General features: G+C 40.4%; 1 protein-coding gene and 1 pseudogene across 2 annotated transcripts in view; one reads left to right on the top strand and one right to left on the bottom strand.

Annotated features, from left to right (window-relative positions):
• Positions 1-20176, bottom strand: part of LOC149251271 (rho GTPase-activating protein 7-like) — a 351010-nt gene that overhangs the window by 159757 nt on the left and 171077 nt on the right. For both annotated transcript variants that reach the window (XM_089459324.1, XM_089459325.1), the window contains exon 13: positions 19577-19804. In XM_089459324.1, the coding sequence (XP_089315450.1) occupies positions 19577-19804 (228 nt within the window). The remainder of the gene's footprint in view (positions 1-19576; positions 19805-20176) is intronic.
• LOC149251273 (arginine-specific demethylase JMJ20 pseudogene) lies at positions 2109-5570 on the top strand (annotated as a pseudogene).

Here is a 20176-nt window from a genome sequence, read left to right as displayed (position 1 = left end):
CTAGGGTAACATTTTTAATTTTGATTAAAGTAGCAGGTATCTCTATTTCTTCAGAATTTTATTGTTGTTCCATTTCTCTACTTGATTTGATGGTTGATCTAGTGTTTGCAAAATATCTCTCAGGTTCTCATTGAGTGTTTGGGGATAGTCCCTCGGTTGGATTAGCCAACTCTCAACACATACTTTCTGAAGAGCCTACTTCACATAAGCCTCAGGATTTATCTAACGATAAAAAAAAATTTGCAAGGCGTTTTTGGGCTAATACCTCTCTAAAATTTCAAAATCTTTCAAAAGTTTTGTTGATATTTTGATAGATCTGGCTATTAAGAGCCTTAGATTATCACATCTAGGAGCGGAGTTGGACTCATACTTACTCAGATCTGATAGATCTGTTATTTATTTGTATAGATCTATAAATTATGGTATATATCTGTTATTTACTTCTGTAAATCTGAAATTTTTGTAACATAATTTTGAATTTTAACACTCGGACTTTTGAGATTTTCTCTATTTTTGTACACATTGGGTATTGGGTTTTTCTCTTTTCATTTGTGCAAGAATAGATCTGAGAAATCAGCTAAGAAAATCTTCAGATCTAAGCTAGATCTAGACCCTGGAGGGAAAGATCTGGAATCAAAGATTGTTTGCAGGAATAGATCTAAGAAATCAGCCAAGTAAATCTTCAAATCTGGGCTACATCTAGACCCTGGAGGGCAAGATCTGGGCTCAAAGATTGTTTGCAAGAATAGATCTGAGAAATCAACCAAGTAGATTGTCAAATCTGAGATTTTTCAAGCAGATCTGGAGGTTTTGAGACAGATCTAGGCCCTAGAGGGCAATATCTTATCCCAAATCTTTTTACAAGGCCAACCATTAAAGATTTTGCAATAAATCTGAAGATCTAAAACGAAATAATTTTTTTCAGAACAAGGGTTTCAAGTTTTGGGGCTCCTAAGTCCAGATCTGTCTTCTCCTAGCCCAACGCTAGTTCTATTGGGCTTAGTGCTAGCTCTCATTGGCCCTAGATTCCCTTGCTCCATTTTTGATTTGAATATTTGATTTCTGAAGCTAATCATTGGTGGGATTTTGTAGAAACTTCGGTAAAAAATTGTGTTTCAGATATTGAAATTTTTTTAACAACTTGGGCAAGTGATCTTCAAGGCCTAGGGCCTAAGGGTTTGATCTCTAAACCATCTTTTTCCTCACTATTTGCTACAGCAGTCATATACCTTTCTAAAAGTGGTGAAGAACACATCTAAGTGGTTTGAAATTAACTAAAAAAATTGCTAAATACATTAACAAGTCATTTATGTTTAATGTGCATCCAGAATTTGGCCTAGATCTGAAGTCTAAAATATAGCAGTGGAAGAATTTCATGTGGGTTAGCCTAAAATCGGTTTCTAAGTTGTCTAATACATTAAGGAATTAATTTTTTGAGTTGGGCATTCATCATTAGGCTTATTTCATGTTTCAATTGTTGGCTGTAATAAGTATATCAGATCTGATATAATTCCGGAAATCACATCATAACAGGTTGAAAAAATTTTATAATTCATGTGGGCAAGTTTGGAAAAATTTCGGTACATTTTTGGCATAAAGATATCGTTGATAGCTCACTGTTTCCATTGTCATATCGCTGTTGTCATAAAGTTTTTCTTACTATTGTCCTAAAAATTAATTTCTGAAAATTAAGTACTCTGTCATGAAATTGTGATAAAATGCATATCCTTTGTTTCATAAACTGAGTATTTTTTTTTAGCATCTGTTGACATTGATATCGAATTGCAAAGTTGTTTTTGTTCTCTTTGAGCTAAATTGTATCAAGAAGATTCAAAATAATCTAGTGTTTTAACTAAAGTATCTTCAAGAGTTTATTTTCTAAGTCTTCATCTAAAAAAAGGCGAGCATTTCATTTGGGTAATTGAGGGCTTTTGCGGAATAAGTGTTTTTCCATTCTCGAGTCTAACTTCATCTCATCTTCTGATGCATTTGCATATAAGTTAACTTTGCATAGATAAAATTTACTTCCAAGCATAAATTTGGTCGATAAACAAATAAATCTCCATCCATATTTTCTTAAGGATCTTGTTTTAATAGTATTTAAAACGATGACCTTGCAATCGTCAGAGCCACAGTTCTCTGCAGTGCCAAACACATCGGGTATGTTAGAATTTCAGGAGTGGTATCGTTAATCACGCCTTAGTGTGCTTCTCCTGATCTTCTCTCTGCCAATTATTACGAAATCAGGCTCAACACAAAAAGGATTGAAGGGTTCACATTTAAATAGCCATTTAACTAAGATTAACCAAGATTCTTGCATCTCACATTAGTTTTAGGATCTGCATTTCATATAAAATAGTCATTCATCTAAGCAGCAGTTGTTAATTGATTACTTGGTCTTAATTTCCATACCAAGATCGTTGACTCCACAAGGCACTAGTATCAATCGTTTAAAATATAATCAAATCCAATAAGACTTGCTAAATCTTAATCGAGTACTTGATCGCTTCACTATGTCTCCCGAACTAGTTGGTTCCCAACTAGTTCTTCTTCATTCCACTTTTCCATAAGGTCTACCCCCCTTAGCCTGTTGTAGGGAGACAGCTTAAACGGAGAGATTGCGGATTAGGGTGACAGCCCCCGATTTGAGTCGTTGTCGCGGTGCTTAGACATTCTGTGCGACAACAAGCCTCTCCACCAATTTTCATGGGTAGAGCACATCCGATGCTACCCCAAATAAACATCACATGTCTACCCGTAGCAAATAAAACCTTCGTCTCAACTATGAAATTAATTCCACACCTTGTCATATACACAGTCGCTTGAAAAATTATCGGCCTCTATGATATTTAATCTCCCGAAAGGATATAATGGGACCCTCTATAATTTGGCCAAAAATGAAAATTCGGCCTTTAGAAATGTGATGGCCCCTCCTTGAATGGGTAGTGACTCAGCTCTTGGTCTGTCACCATCGAGTCTTTGCGGCTCTTCTAGAAGCGAATGACGGCTGAGAATGTGATGGCTTCCATGCATGATCCACTCTCAATTGTCGGCCCACACAGTAGCTCGATCTTCATGTGAGCACGGCCCTCTCAGCACTCATACGACCCTTTTATCACACAACTTTTGAATATAATTAAATGTGGCCCACGACTATGTCTTTGTTATGAATATAATTCATAACAAATAAAATAACTATAAACAATGTAAATAATAAAAATCAAAATAATGATTATGTTAAATAGTCATTAAGTTAAGTGAAAAGGACACATGCCTAGTATATATGCGAGTCCTCATTGTAACATTCAACATCACTTGTACATTTATATATATGATAAATTATTATTACAAATACCTCTTGTGTATTTTTACATTAAAGTCAACAAGCTATAAGTTTTGTTGATTCAGTGGTATCAGAGCCATGCGAGACTTCGAAAGTTATCTTCCGCACAATATAACCATGCGAGTTTTTGAACGTTGTTCGCCGCACAATATGCTATTACGTTTACGACCTGAATTCATTGAACAGTTTAGTAAAATTCAAGAAAACCTTCAGCAATGGGAAAAATCATATGCAAAAGTTATAACAAGTCTAAATGAAATAGATAATAAGGAAGATGATAGCAATGGTGAAACAAAACAAGATGAAATAGGAGAAGAAGATTTTGACCAAAATAGTGATAATGTTGAAAATGAACATGTTGCAGAAAATAATCAAGATCATGATCCAGATGAAGTTGATCTTGATATCGATGAGAATGATATAGATCAAAATGATGATCCAAATGAAGATGATGTGGATGAGGACTATCTTGAGAAACAAGATGATGAACAATATCATAACAATGAGGAAAATTCTAAAGAAGACATTGATGATTCTGAAGATGGCAAACTTTTAAGTCATGAGGTATCTATATTGCCAAAAGGAGCTACAAAAAACACATTGGCCAAAGATTTTTAAAAAAGTTGCAATTTGCTGCCTACTAGCAAATGTATTCAGCCTAAAGAATCTATGCAAACAAAATCTGCAAAGTCTGAGAATGATCCAAATGACGATGTTCCCTTGCGTATGAGGTTTTAGGTAAAACAATCGAAAAATCACCTAGTGAAGGTTTCCCTGCGCGTGGTGTTGACTCCAAGAATGTGAAGCCTTTAGCGTTAAGACACAAACCAAAATCTCCCAGTGAAAGTTCCCCCATGGATAGTGACAACTCTGAAGATGAGAAACCTTTATTGACAAGAGACAATCTAAAACAAGCCAATAAAGGGTCCCTTATGGATAGTGATGTAAATAATGTAGCATTCAAGAAAAAACCCAATGGATCGGTTAAGAAAGACATGGAAAAACTCAATCTGTTAAAATTGAAATTAACTTGAAGAAGGGACCTTCAGCTCAGAGGGATCACAATCTAAGCTCTTCAGTCACCCAAAAGGCCAAGCCTCAGGGGTATCACCAAAGCCCAAAGTGGAAGCAGAACCAGAGGTTAAGGCAGAGGCTGATGGATATTTTGAAGCACAAAGGAGCAGGAAGATATGCCGAGTCGATGGAAGGAAGATCAGCTACCGAGAATTTAGAGATAAATATATGAATACCAACAAACTAGTCCTCCTCACCAGCCTCATGGATGATTGGAGGGCTTGTCGTGATTGGGTTTCTCCTGATGGGAAACCCAATCTCTCATTCTTGTCCCTAAATTTTGCCAAATCTCGAGTTCAAGTTGCAGATTGTGATAGAAAAGAATTCATGGACCAAAAGAGACTGGGGATGACTGTTGGTGAATAAATCGAATAGTGGCATAATCTCAATTGCAGATTTTATGACACAGATTTTGATGGGAAAAAAATTACTCATCATTGCTTTATTTAAAGGATTGGCATTTTGTAAAGGAATGTCTTGATTACAATGCTTACACTGCTCCAACGTTTTTCTTAGATGTTTGGCTTAGCTTATACCTTGATTCTTACAGCATCCATGGCATTCAAGGTGTTGATGAAGATTGTGAATGTGACGTGTCGTGCTCAGATTATCGCTTTGTATATATGGGCCCAAAATGTACTTGGACTCCATTACATGTAGATGTCTTCAGGTCAGATAGTTGGTCTGCAAATGTTTGCGGCAAAAAAGTTTGGCATATTCCTCACCCTTACATGAAGCAAACTATCTATGATATTTATAGAGATTTCTCAGCAACACAGTTCCCTAGATTTTCCAAGACATATTGGTTGGAGTGTATCCAAGAAAGGAATGAAATTATCTTAGTACCGAGTGGTTGGTTTCATCAAGAAAAAAATGTAGAGGACACTATTGCAATAAACCACAAATGGTTCAACACTTGCAATATTTCATGGGTGTGGAACCGCCTTGTAAAGGACTACAACGAAACAGAAAAATATAGTGAAAACGTAAGAAGCGTAGCTGATACTTTGAAAGTCTTTGTCAACGCAATTTGGCAGCTAATACAGGAATTAACTTTGATGTCTTTTTTGTCATTATCGTTCGTATGGCTCTTGCAAATTTTACCCAGCGCATTGACATCATGCATTCATGGGAAGGAAGATTTGCAGATTAATAACATACATTGGAAAGACAACCAAATACACAGAAGAAGAGAAAACATGCCAAAGGTTCCTCGGAGATGTCCACACAAAGTCCCCAAGCGATTCTTTTGTCCCATAAGCCAGGAGCTCATGAAGGATTTCGTCACCACTCCTTCAACCAACATAACATACAACTGGAAGTCACTCGTCGCTCTCGATAAGGCACGCTCAAAATCAACGACGAAAACAACACTCTGACACTGGAAAACGAGTCAGTGTTGCCCGATCACGATCTCATATAAATAATTGCAGCATGGCGGCACGTCTACAAGTTGGCGCCCCCGTTCTCCTTCATCTCAAGGCCCGCAGATATAGAAGTTGCAGTTGATGCTTTATTAGATCACCAGCAATATCCATTGAGTGATCGGAAATTATTACGATCTCTCCATGAACTAAGCTCTATAATTGAAGGCAAACCCGCAATCATTAACTCAAGAGATGGTTTTTTATTGAGTAAACTAAAAGCAGGATGCCCCAGGGAATCGATCCCTGATTCGGTTAAGTGGGTGCGATATTCCCTGGGCATGTTGGCTAATGCCGACAACTTCAACAATGAGCTCGACCTCGACGTTTACCTACAACAAACCCTAGCAGTTCTTGACAGAGAATGTGCAAGAATTCACGACGCAAATTGTCAGTTGGGCCTTGTAAATTTAATACATTCGATAATGGCGTCCAAGGAGAAAAGAATTACTCACAAAGGAATCATACGAACTTTGTCTTCTTACATTATAAGGCCCGACCACAATCAAATTCGCAAAAGCTAAATCAATTTCACCAAACTGTTCTATATAATCTTGGACCTCTGGGGCACATAGGGTTCATTCGAGCATCATTCTCACAATCTTCCACTGTTGGAGACAGTCCATCACATTGAATACGTCATGCTCCCCTTCCACCAATACACTTCTTCCACCATGCCATGTTCTCGGTCACTCCGTTGCTCTCCATGTCTTTCTGACATACCATCCAAGTGTCCATCGAGTCTCTGGCCATTTCTAGCCATGTCACGTCCTATCGTTTCCGCCACATCCCATCATTTCCATTCCTTCCATTCATCCCATTCGTATTTGATTATAAATAATCCCATTCCTTCCTGCCATGAGCACTCTAATCATAATTAATTTAATTACTGATTATAATTAATTTAATTATAATTATTATATAATAATTAATATTAAAAATAATAATAATAATAATAATAATATGGTTTAATTAGAAAAAAATCATTATTATATTAAAAAAAACATGGGAGGGAGGAAAATGGATTAAGTTCAATGGTACTACTTACACATGCTCAAAAAAAGTAGGCAACGTGGAAGAGTGTGTCATCAATTAAGCTTTGAGGAAAAAGCTTTTCGAAGGAGGAGGCAATGTTATGAATATAATTCATAATAAATAAAATAAATATATAAATCATGTAAATAATAAAAATCAAAATAATGATTATGTTAAATAGTCATTACGCTAAGTGAAAAGGCATGTCTAAATGACATGCCCAATCGTGAAAGGACCCCTGCCTACTATATATGCGGGTCCTCATTGTAACATTAAACATCACTTGTACATTTTATCTATATAATAAATTATTATTACAAATACATCTTGTGTATTTTTACATTAAAGTCAACAAGTTATAAGTTTTGTTGCTTCAGTGTTGATTTTGACTGGTAATTCAGATCTGAATTTGACGGCAACTCTCACAAAATTGGATGTCAATACTTTCATCCCAACAATCTTACAATATGATTTCATCCCTCTAAAATTCTTAGACGGCTCAAAATATTTCTTCTCTGCAGCTTTGATTAGAAGAATAACTAGCCCCCTTTTTATTAAACCAAAAACGATTTTAATTTTTTCAGCCCCAACTATAAACATTTGATCACACACCCCTTTACGCTTTGTGACCCAAACAAAATTCATTTATACTTTGATAAAACTAAATTCTCATGGCTCCACTTGATAACATAAACATAAAATTGATCAAGCATGCATAAAGTCGATTTTTTTCGAGTTTGGGAAATCTTTTGGCGCTCTGCAACCTAGGGTTTCTGCACGCCCCTACAACGGCGCAGTTTGAACCCTCTCTTCCTCCAATCTCCGTCCGCCCTCCTCATCGTGACTGCAAACTGATGGCATAGTCCGCTCTGCAATGGCTTTCCCTCGGGGGGGGCCTCAAAGCCTTCCCCTTCAACTGTAAGAGATCCTCCAGCGAAAAATACGACAACGCCGACTAGTCCAGAGCATGAAGACACGGATAAAAGAGACTCCCCAATGCAAGAAAAGGCAAATGCTTCCACTGATCAGTCAGTCAGGCGCAGTGAAGTACAAGAAGAAAAGAATGGGCAACAGGAAACGCCCAAGGTTACATCAGCGACATGCAAACCCATAGAGGCTGAAAGACCCAAGATAGAACTTCCCAGCCAAAGCATCAATGGACACATCCAGTACATGAAGGAACATGCGCTCATTGGAAAATTTATTGGATTCTGGCCGACTGAAAAAAGCTTTGCAAGGATGGCTCTCTGCCAAATGGAAACCCAAGGGACATGTCACCCTGCAGCTAGGACCTAAGGGTTTTTCACTGCAATTTTCATTTGCATCGAAGATCGGAACAGGGTCGTGGATGAAGGTCCCTACTTCAACTCAGCTGGTTTGTACTTAAGGGACTGGGTAGAGAGATTTAACCCTGACAAGGAGGATTTCAGCTGGGTACCAGTCTGGATCAGGATGTACTCACTCCCGTCGGAATATTGGGACGAAGAATCACTTAGAGACATTGGCAAGGGACTGGGGGAGTTTATAAAAATTGTTGAAGAAACGAAGCTGTGCAGATACACCTCCTATGCTCATATTTGTGTCTTCATGCGCCTAGACAAATCCCTTCCAGATTCGGTAAGTCTCTTCAATGATGACTATGAATGGATCCAACCCTTGGATTTTGAACATGTTCCTTTTCGCTGTCGTAAATGTCATGCCCATGGGCATCTTTTCTGGGATTGTCCTCTAAATGCTAAACCCCAAGCCTCTGACCCCTCAGACAAGTCGGCCCATGATGTCTTCACCAAGGTCGCCAACCGCAAAAGATCGCATAAAAAACCTTCCAACGGAAAAAACCACAGCAGGACGCTGCCTCCATTCCCTCCACAAGCAACAGCTTTGAGGTTCTTGGTAAAACTTCAGACGACCCACCTCAGATCTCTCTGCCAATCTCATTGTTGCTCATCTCGTCCTCTCCCCCCCCTCTTTCTAGCTCCTCTCCCACTCCCTTGCCCCTAAAAGATAGCATTGGAATCCCTGAGGCGGCTCGAAAGGACCCTGATTGGAAACCTAATGAAATGGATGTAGAGAGTTTCTCTGGTCAAACCCTGCACCTAGCAATCACCCCAACAAAATGCAGTCAAACGCAACACATGGAAGAAGAACCGGAAAGCATTGATTTGGGAGGACTAGACATTTTCGAGCTTGAGCAAGCATGTAGAAAGAAAGACTAAGACAAGATTCAAGAGCATCAGCTCAGTACACTGGAAGTCATCATCTCCAGGGCTTACCAACAACAACAACTGGGCATACAGTGGGGCAGTCAATGGGATGGCAGCTTCCTTCCTAAAGACTCCAAAAAACGTGGAAGAAAGACGGATCTTCAAAGAACTATTGCAATAGGGAAAATCCTGGTAGACTCAGGCAGATATGCAAAGCTGACAAAGTATTACAAGGCCACCACTAATAATGAATCATGAAGCTCACATCATGGAATCTAAGAGGGCTCAATAGCCCCGGGAAACTCAGGATGATAAAAAACATGATAAAGCAGGAGCAGCCCCAGATCTTCTTTTTGCAAGAAATGAAATGTAATAGTAACACACTTGGAAACATCCTCTCCAGAGCATGGCCGGGTTGTCATTCGGTTGTAGTGGATGCCTCGGGTGCCTCCGGGGGACTGGCAATTGCTTGGAACGCGCAAGCTATAACGCTTTCAGACTTTCATGCTTCCCATCACATCATATAGGCTACTTTTCATATAATCGGCACCAACATTAATGGCCATCTCACCAATGTTTATTTCCCACAGGAGGCAAGTAACAAAATTGCTCTTCTAGACACAATACAAGCGCTTAACTTCAATAGAGTCCATCCCCTTTGGATCATCGGAGGCAACTTCAATATGATCACCAAGCTGGAGGAAAAGCAGGGAGGTCGTGCTAAGCTGGAATTGGAAAATGGCCACTTTAAAGAATTTATCCAAAACAATCTGCTAATTGATCTGCAAATCTGCAATGGAATTCACACTTGGAGCAATTGCAGAGCTGGGAGGCAACAAATTGCTTCCAAACTAGACAGATACCTCATCTCTGATAACGCAATGCATCTTGGAGGCGACATCTTCACATCAATTCTTCCATTCTCAGGCTCTGATCATTGGCCTACCTCTCTCCAATGGCAAAGACCAGGAAACTCTACCAGGCGTCCATTCCGTTTCGAAGCTTTTTGGCTCACACATCCCGCTTTCAACGACTTCATCAAATCTACCTAGAACAACTTCCCTACGCCAAAAGGCTCAAAAATGTTTCAGTTTCAGCAGAAACTCAAATTCCTGAAATCCCAAATCAAACATTGGAATCAAGAGACTTTTGGCAACATCTTCCAGGCTCAACAAGATCTTAACAGAGAAATGAGAGAACTCCAGCAACAGATAATCACGGAGGGATACCAGGAAGAGACTTTGGAACAGGAAAAGCACATTCACAATCAATTGGAGGAGAGAAGAAAGCAGGAAGAAATCCTTTGGAAGCAGAAATCAAGGATTAGATGGCTGAAAGGAGGAGAAAGGAACACTAAATTCTTCCACAGAACAACAATACAGAGAAGAATGCACAATACCATCTCTTTCATACAAAAGCAAGGAGGGGACAGTGTGGAAAACCATGCAGAGATCGAACAGGAGTTCATCAGTCACTTCCAAGAGGTCCATCAAGAACCCCAAGTTGATAGACGGCCTGCTATAGAAAGGATCACTCAAAATGTGCCGAAAATCATCACAGAAGAACACAACCAACTCCTTCTGCAACCAGTTATGCCTCAAGAGGTGGATTTGGCTATGAACCAGCTCAAGGAGGGCAAAGCTCCTGGTCCAAATGGCTTCATGACTACATTCTTCCACACTTTCTAGGACCTTATAAAAGAAGAGGTGTGGCAAGTGGTGGAGGAATCGCGTACTCTTCATTGGCTTCTGCCCTCCCTAAATTCAACTTTCATCGCCCTTATCCCAAAAGAAGAGAACACCAGCACTCCAGACAAATTTCGTCCAATCGCACTTTGTAATGTCATTTACAAGGTGATATCTAAAGTCATTGCCAACAGGTTGAAGCCGCTTCTGCCCTTGCGCATATCGCCTGAACAATCTAGATACGTAGAAGGAAGACAAATATTGGACGGCATCATCCTCACGCATGAAATCATACACTCCCTCAAGCACTCCAAGCAGGCAGGTATGATTCTCAAGATTGACCTCTCTAAAGCCTTTGATAAATTGAGCTGGACCTATATTCAAAAAATGTTAACAGCCTTCGTTTTTTCCCCAATGTGGGTTCGTTGGATTCTGAGTTTATTTTCTATAACATTCTTCTCTATCATCATAAATGGCATACCCTCTCGACCTTTCAGTCCTTCCAGAGGTATCAGACAAGGAGATCCCCTCTCCCCTTTCCTTTTTGTTATAATGGCGGAAGGTTTGGGACGCCATATCAAGCAAGCCCTCCTCTCCTAGAATCTTAAAGGTTTATCCATTCACAATACTCCAGCCATTACTCATCAACAGTTCGTTGATGACAACATGCTTTTTGGGTACCCCTCTGCTCAAGAAGCCTCCCCTTTTAAATCCCTTTTGAATGACTTCTCTGACGCTTCAGGAATGAGTATAAACACGGCTAAATCGCAGATATTCTTTTTTCACACCCCGCCTGTCATACAACATGCTATAACCCGCATTCTGGGCTTCTCCATAGCCTCCTTACCTTCCAAATACCTTGGAGCCCCCCATATAGACTCTGCCATCAAGCACACCTCATGGCGTATGCTCCATGAGAAACTTGAATCTCGTCTCACTTTATGGACGTACAGAACTCTGAACATAGCTAGCAGATTAGTGCTAATCAAAGTTGTGCTACAGGCAATGCCTCTCTACCTTTTCTCAATCCTGGCAGCGCCTAAATGGGTCCTTAAAAAATTCAAAGCTCTACAGCGCAATTTTCTCTGGGGTGCAACAGGCACAAATTGCAAATGGGCCTTGGTAAAATGGACCACAGCATGCAAGCCAAAAGAAAAAGGGGGTATAGGTCTGCGAGATCCCAGTCACAGCAATGCAATCATGGGCACAAAAATATGGTGGCAATGGCTCTCTGTTCCCAATAAGCCATGGGCAGCCATATGGACAGCCAAATATGCCAATCACAGACCAACGGAGGAGCTTATTAGATTCATTCCTACTGAAAAAGGATCACTAATATGGAACGCTGCTAGACAACACTTTTTGTTGATCCAACAACACAGTTTTTGGGAAATAAGAAACGGCAGCACTCTGGGTTCTGGATGAATGCCTGGAACCAACTACCAAAGCTTAATGGCATCCTTAATCTGCCTCCTTGCCAAGAGGGGGAGGAGCAACAAATGGAATATGTCCAGCAACAGTGGACTCCGGAGATAGAACAAGGGTATAGACAATGGAAGCATATCGGCAAGCTGATCAGGAATGCAAATAACCAGACTAAGGAGGTCTTAGAGAGGGAGCTCCAAAATCGGCGCATTAGATCTTCAGAAGGCAGGGATATATTAAGATGGGGATATACCCCCAGAGGATCCTTCACCACCAAAGAGGCTTATAACATTGTATGCAAAGATGCAACGCCCCTGGATCCTATCTGGGGCAGAATTTGGTCACCGAGTACTTGGCCCAAAGTCTCTCTCTTCCTCTGGCTTGTTGGGCATCGGAAAATCCTCACTTGGGACAATCTCAGGAATAGAAACTTTCATGGGCCCTCTATGTGTCCCAATTGTAATTCTCAGGAAAACACTCCAACATCTCTTGGACTCTTGCACTCTTGCCAACCAACTATGGGAGAAGGCTAGCTTTCGTTGCCAAAAACGATGCAGAGGGTCCAAAGGCATTATCAACTCCATTCGTCATTGGCTCCAGAACCCTTATAAAAGCAAGCTTCTTAACCAATTATGGAATTTGATTCCCAGCCTCCTCCTCTGGACAATCTGGAAGGAAAGGAACAAGCGCATATTCAAAGATCAAAGCACTCCTTTAGAAATCATTTGGAGCAACTTTGGTCTCAATCTTAAAGAGACCTTGGCGCTTCAAATCTGGCTCCCGAACGATTTCCCCACTCTTGCAAATGAGAAAGTCATATGGGAAAACTAGAACATTCAACTCCCTCAAAGTACTCACAATCTCAGACCTTCAGAAGGCAACAACACCAGAAAGCACTCTTGGACCCCCCCCTCCAAAGCACACTTTCAAACTCAACTTCGATGGAGCTTCATAGGGCAACCCCGGTAAAGCAGGATTTGGTGGCATATTCAGAGATCATGAGGGCTCGCCTCTCCTAATATACTTTGGAAACATTGGCTGGGACACTAACAACTCGGCTGAACTGGAGGGTCTCTGGCAAGGATTACTCCTTTCCCAGCGACATGGCTTCCAACCTTTGGAGATCGAAGGTGACTCCCTACTCCTCATTAACCTGGTCAAACAACTCCTCAATGGGGCACATGCGCATAAAATTGCCAACAGTTGGAGACTCGAAGCCAGATTGGAGGCAATTGAACAATCGCTTCACACCAATCGGCTCATCATATTCAATCATGTTAAATGGGAAGGCAATAAGGTCGTTGATCTACTTGCTAACTTGGGGGTGGAAAATGGGCACACACTATGCTCACTAGAGCTCTGGACATAATTCAGAATCATGATCAAGAATAGGAGTGCAAAATTCTGGTCCAAAGAGACGCAGCTCCCCCGGATGCGGGTGGATAAACAGGATTCAATTCTGATGGGACAGGGGTGGCGCGACGTGGGACGACACCTGCCTACCCAGTACAGAATGAATACTCGGTTTATGAATGGAGGCTCTTGGTATTTGGAAAGTGCAGTGTTCATTTGTTTCATGTCAAGCGGCTCTGGCTCTCCCATCCTGTCCGACACTCTGGTTAATGCCTTCGCATGCTCCGGCTCGTCTCAAACCTCGGCTCCATTCATGGCAATAGTTATGGCGCATGCTTCTCAAGGTGTGAAGGAGGTTGATACTTTAAGGCTCAGCTATGAGCTTGCTGTGGAGCCGCTTTCGTCGACTCATCCGCATTACTTTCCTGCTTCTGGTCTCAGCTATGGTTTATGTCTATATAATGCTGGCTCCGTCATCTCTGTTGCCTCTTGTAGTTTGAAAGGGGAGGTTGCTCTGAAGCTTCGCTCTGGTCTTTCTGCGGAGCCGCCTCTGTCAATCCCTTGGTTTTTCTCTTGGGCCTCTGGCCTTCACTTTGTCGTTCTTCTGATTTGCTCTAGCCGTGTCATTGTTGCTGCCCCGCCTTGCTTTTCTCCTGCTGCTTCTATCTCCCCGATGCCTCGTCGTCACCATAGAATGCGGTCCCACGGGGGCCAACCTCGGCGCGTGCCTTCCAGCCCTTCCTCAGATTCGCCTTCCCTTTCCAACAATTTCTCTGTCGGCCACTACCCTCACACCCGAAGTGGGGGAGGGCGTCTTCTTGCTGCCAGCGACTATCCTGTGCCTTCTCTCTGAACCGCCCCAAGATTTCCGCTCACATTTCGGTTGTCTTCCATGAGGAAGCCCAGGAGGGGGAGTCTAGCTCTCATCAGGAGGGCCCTGGCTCTGTCACTGTTCCGACTTCGAACCTCCAGATGGGGATTGGCAACGCGTCTTTACAGGTTCCAGATGCTCAAGCTCGAAGCGCTCAGGCGGTGGAGATGGCGCCGACTGATCCTGGTCCTTCCAATTCTGAAGCTGCTCTTGCAGGGGATTTGCCTGATACAGGTTGGTGCCGTATAGTTGAAGAGCCTCCAGATGATTAGTTTGCCCACTGTTGCCTTGCTATCGTGCCATGCAGCCCATACTATTGGGCAAGTTTTTGTTCAGATTGCTATGTGGAATTTTAGTTCATTTTTGAATTTTTGTAAACTCTACAATATCCAAAAGATCATAACTTGTTCCCCTGCGTGGGTTCCGATAACTGGTTCAAGACTGAGCTCCCTGATATGGGGCAGTCTCCTTCTATGCTTATCTTGACAACTTTGCCTCTCTTCAGGGCAGTGTTTTTGACTTCGGTCACGTTGTAATTTTACTCCCTTTATGTTAATAGATTAATCTTATTTAGAAAAAAAAAAACATAAACATAAAATCATACGCCCCTTTTAATAAACCCTCATTCTGCCGCAAAAGCTAGGTCTTTGGCCTCTGGCAAAACCCTCCGACAATAATCGTTGCAACTGGAAACTGAAAACCCATAGGCTAAGCCAAGGCCAAGGCTTTGATACCACTGTAATGTCCCAAATGGAACAATTTGGGGTTTTCTTGAAATTCTAATTCATAAATACTTCAGATAAAATTTCCATTCATAAACAGAGGATTGCCATGTAAAATATAACAACATAGATCATGCAACTAACGATAATGAGCAGAAAGAAATCTCAGCTTTATTTAAAATATGTAAATTGGGGTTTTACATGTCAAAACAATTGATATAGCTAAAAGATAGAACTGGCCTGAAGAATATGCTCAAATGCTGCCCTATCCCTCCACCAAAACTGCACTGAACTGCCACTGCTAAGCTCTCCTGTGAATTCTTGATGAATTCACCAAGGGGAGATGGGTGCTCGCCCAATCTCTCTAAATCACCCGAGGATTTTCGTCCTGGGGCTACTGTTGAAGTAGAGAACCGGGTTCTCAAACCTCTCCACAAAAAGAAATTACAAATCCAAGATGTCTCCAAATGACCTCCTCCTCCTCTTTTATAGATCTGATGGATAGATCTCCAAGCCTCTAGAAGCATCTTATTTTATTATTATTCTAGAAGCTCCTCCATTGACTTTATCTTAAGTGATCTTTTAAATTTATTTTATTTCACTTAAGTCACTTTTGGCCCATTTCCTCCAATTAATTATTTTTCCTTAATTAAATGACTAATTAATTATTAAAGTCATTTTTAATCAAGGAAAATGGTAAATCACCCACCATATTCTCTCCCATCCACCAGAAATCACTTCTCAGGATCCCATTTTGTAGATCTTCTCATTCTTGTTCCAATGAGCTATTACACTAAGGTGTTCTGTCAAATATTCCTCTCAGAATGCCACCTTGAACGTAATTAATTAAGTTATGCCCAATAATAACCCTGTTTTATGGGAATTATCAAAAAGTCACGGAACCAAAAACAAGATGTGCAGAACTACTCATGATGATGAATATGCCAAGCGAATGCCATCGAACCCCATAAAAACTCCTCAAAACTCCACCGGGACCCTGATGACATAAACTTGCTCCACCAACCTGCCCTGGAAATCCACCTTGGTTGTACTATGGAGAAAAATAAAAATGAGGACATTACATAAGCATCCAACCTATCAAAATGAACAAGATGTTTGAGATTCACAAATGAAAGCATGGAATTGAATGGAGCTATTAACCCACATGTCAACAACGGTAAATACATATTTTTGTAGTACATTTCACCACTAATTCAAGCCTAAGGTCACAAGTCAAAAGCCTTGTAAAAACCATGTGAAGCCCCATATTAGTTGTCCTTGATCTTGTGTTTGGTCGGAACATGGTCAATCCCTTTAGATTCATCTCTATCTCTTTTCATCAATGATAGGATTGGAAGGCCTTGGATGCACTTACTTCAGGACACATGGTTCAAAGGGAGCTTGTTTTTGTAGGGGTGATCATCGAGGTATGGGCTAGTCCAGCCATCATCAAGGTCCGAGTATGTCTTGCCGCATTGGCTATGTGTATTGAGTTTGTATGTGGCCTTGGGTTTGGCGCAATATCCCTCAGACAATTCTCATACATGGCAGTCTCACAACGTCAACATTTCCTGCTTCCCAAGGTAGTTTGCATTTCTCAATGCAAGTGGTCCTAGAAGTCAAAATGTCAACTTCGTCCCATATTGTTCAGCTTGATGAGGGGATGACATGCCACGTAGTATTTCTCCAATTAGTGAAGGCAGTGACAAATTATAGTTGGTCAAAGTTGGTCAACAGGTTTTACGAGTTTGTAGGTGGCAGAATAGGGACAACGTTGGGCAGTTTTGTGCATACATTTCGTCAAAATTGGTCTAACGAAGAAGAGGAACAGAACCCACGTCTCATTTTCTCTAAATTTACAAGGGCAAGAGATCTACTAGGTGGGTGTGATAATGTCGCAAAGGCAGTGATGATCCAGCAACAAGGGGCATGATTTGCTCAAATGAAGCAAGACGCAAATGAAAGTCTAGTTACCGCAAACTCAGGTAGAAAAATTAACAAATTCATCAAGTCGTTGGAGATCTCAAGCAAGGGTGGTGAAATCGATTTACTACTAGACATTTAAGCTAAAACGTAACCTTTAGAGCTTCAAACTAGCTGTTATGCATAGTCAATGGAATGTTGGGGCATCATTGGTCCATTCTCCAACTTCCAAACTATAAGCAAAGGGGACATTGGACCTCCAAAGGAATCTTGAGTCAATTCAACCCCTTAGTGGGCAAACTCATGAATGTATTGCAATATTTTAATAAAAATTACTACGTACCCAACATGTGGATGACTAGTAAATATAAAGAGGAGTCCAACTAGCCATTAGCTAGCCATTATCTAGCTATCATAAAAGTTTTATAAAAGGATGCCCTCCCCTCTAGAGTTGTTGTTGTCTTGCAAGATTAGTTCCATTAATAAAAGAACTTCATTTGCAAACCTATGTAATATTTGTGCATTGTCTAGGTCGGCTCTTACTATCTCTTATTTTCTTGATCTATTGTGTTATTTAGTCTAATCTAAAAAAATTTCCATTAAGCAAGATCACACAAAAACTACAAAATTGAGCCATTGAGGGGCTACATAATCACATGTAAGAGACAAATTAGGGTGCAAGCTCGCTGTCTTTTTGTTGTAGGTTGGTCGTTCCAACGAGGGTTGAACCATTCCAATAGGGAGCTTCAACCAAGAAGGGAGCTTGTACTCTACCACACACTCGAACCAAAGACTAGATAACACCACTCTAGGGGGGTGCTCCTAGTTGGGTCTGAAAATTGAAGGGTTGAACCATTCCAACAGGGAGCTTCAACCAAGAAGGGAGCTTGTACTCTACCACACACTCGAACCAAAGACTAGATAACACCACTCTAGGGGGGCGCTCCTAGTTGGGTCTGAAAATTGAAGGAATATCATGTCACAAGTGGGGGAAATTTCTTTTGAAGGCCAATCCCACTTCCGTGATAAAGTGGCAATTTCTTTTTGTTGGTGTGAGTGATGTGGTAAATAAGAGGAGCATAGGTCTTACTCCTTGAACATGAAGGACTTTCCCAAATTGGATAGTATCAATGAGAACATCACCACATTGTAAAACAAGCAAAGTTTAGTTATGATCACTTTCTCACCACTACGCCAATGTTGATGATCAAAGAGGTGTTGTGTTTTATCATATGCCTAGTAGCTTTACAGTGAAAAATCCATTCTTGTCAAGTGGAGGAAGACCAATATGCAAAGTTCATAACCATATGTGCAATATAAGATGGATCCATTTGGATCTACGAGAAATTTATAAGACTCAAAAAATTAATTAAATTTTATACTATAAAACCCCTAGAAAGTGAACTTCCATTACAAACCTAGCTCTAAATCATAAGAGATGATGCCACTAGCAAATGGTTTTCAGATCAGCCAAGAGATTTGAGAGACTAAGGTTCACACCACCAATGATACCATGTGGAGATTCACAAACAAAAGCAAGGAATAAAACTGAACCAAAACAAACCCAAATTTTTCAATGACCCAAACACAAGTGCACTAAAAGGAGCTAAACATAGTGCATTACAGAGAAAAATATGCTCAAGTACAAGTGTGCTACCCAAGAAACACACACATACACATAAAATAAAGAAATGCCAAGCACAAGAGAACAACAAAGATATACATGCCCTTAGGCCTAAAACACTTTATAAGAACAAAATCACAAGATGAGATAATAAAACAAACCTGATTTGTGTATTTATACACAACTCAAGTGATGTGTCACTTCAAGCATGAAGGCATTCCTTCAAGAGGGAGTTATAGGCCCAAAAGCAAGGGCACACGGCCCAAAACAAGGGCACATATCCCAAAGACGGTTACTAATCCTACATATAAATTTTGACTGGGTTGAGCTTAACCATACTTAGTAGCACAATAAAATAATAAAGAATGGCCTTATACATAATCATAAGTAATAATGACATAAGTCATGCCCATACGTACAGATTGCCCTAATAATTACTACGGAAGATGCAACAAATATTGTAACGAGATGATCTACATTATCATCATACAGGGAAGCAAAGCCCATTAATTTTAACTAGGAGAGCTCAACCCAAAAGAACGTGCGTAATGAAAATATAAAAAAGAAAACTTGCTAGCTTTGCACATTATACATGAAAGATGTCACATTCATCTCAATAGTGAACGAAAATGCAGTCAAAATTTCCAAGTTATAATCAATTATGAAGAAAAATATGAATTTTTCAAATATTCATCTAAAATCGATAAAATGTTGGTTTGAATGCTAAAAGTAATAATAGGTCAATAAAGAGTCTACACTTTTGGAGTTCATACAGTGACAAACTAAGCTGCGACTCAAAAAGTTGAAAGATTGAAAAAAGGAAAACAAAATGTTCACAATTTAACAATAAAAGACTACATAGAAGCAAAGCAATAACACCAATCACTACAAACCTTGTAATCATATAAGTCACTGCCCCCATTGCCGCTGCTTTCACTGAGAGTCCCACTAAGCACACGATCAGGGTCATCCTCGAGCTCAGCCTCAAGGTCATTCTGTGCATCATGATATCCATCCTCCCGTAACTGCAGCACTTCATCATCAGTTGAACCTTCACTGCCACTGTCCTCCATTTGAGGATACATTTCAGGAGAGGGAGGGCTTTGCTGTGTTTGATCATCCTGCAACATGATTGCAAAGATAGTCACCATAAAATATGGCACATAATAGAGACTTCACCAGTGATATTCGGCTCAATTATATCCAAAAAGTCTTAATTTTCTGAATAACAGCAGCTAGCAAAAGAGCAAATGGAACATATAAGAAATCCATTTCTTTCAAGCACAAAGAGATACAATGCAAAACATAAATAAAATAGATTCAAATCTTCACAATCATGTTGAATTGTGGAATACTAAACCTCAAATAACATCATATTTCAGCTCAATCAAACTAAAACATCTCACATTCACATCGTGATGGTCTATAGATTCCTCTGCTATCTAATAATCTAGAACACTGGAAATATAATATTGTGCAAACTGTATTATGTG

Source organism: Pinus tabuliformis, chromosome 7 (assembly GCF_031772625.1).
Source record: "Pinus tabuliformis cultivar Carrire ecotype Pingquan chromosome 7, CPIR1, whole genome shotgun sequence".
Classification (NCBI taxonomy): domain Eukaryota; kingdom Viridiplantae; phylum Streptophyta; class Pinopsida; order Pinales; family Pinaceae; genus Pinus; species Pinus tabuliformis.
The sequence above is the reverse complement of the archived record's forward strand: the minus strand, read 5'-3'. Positions and strand labels throughout refer to the sequence as shown.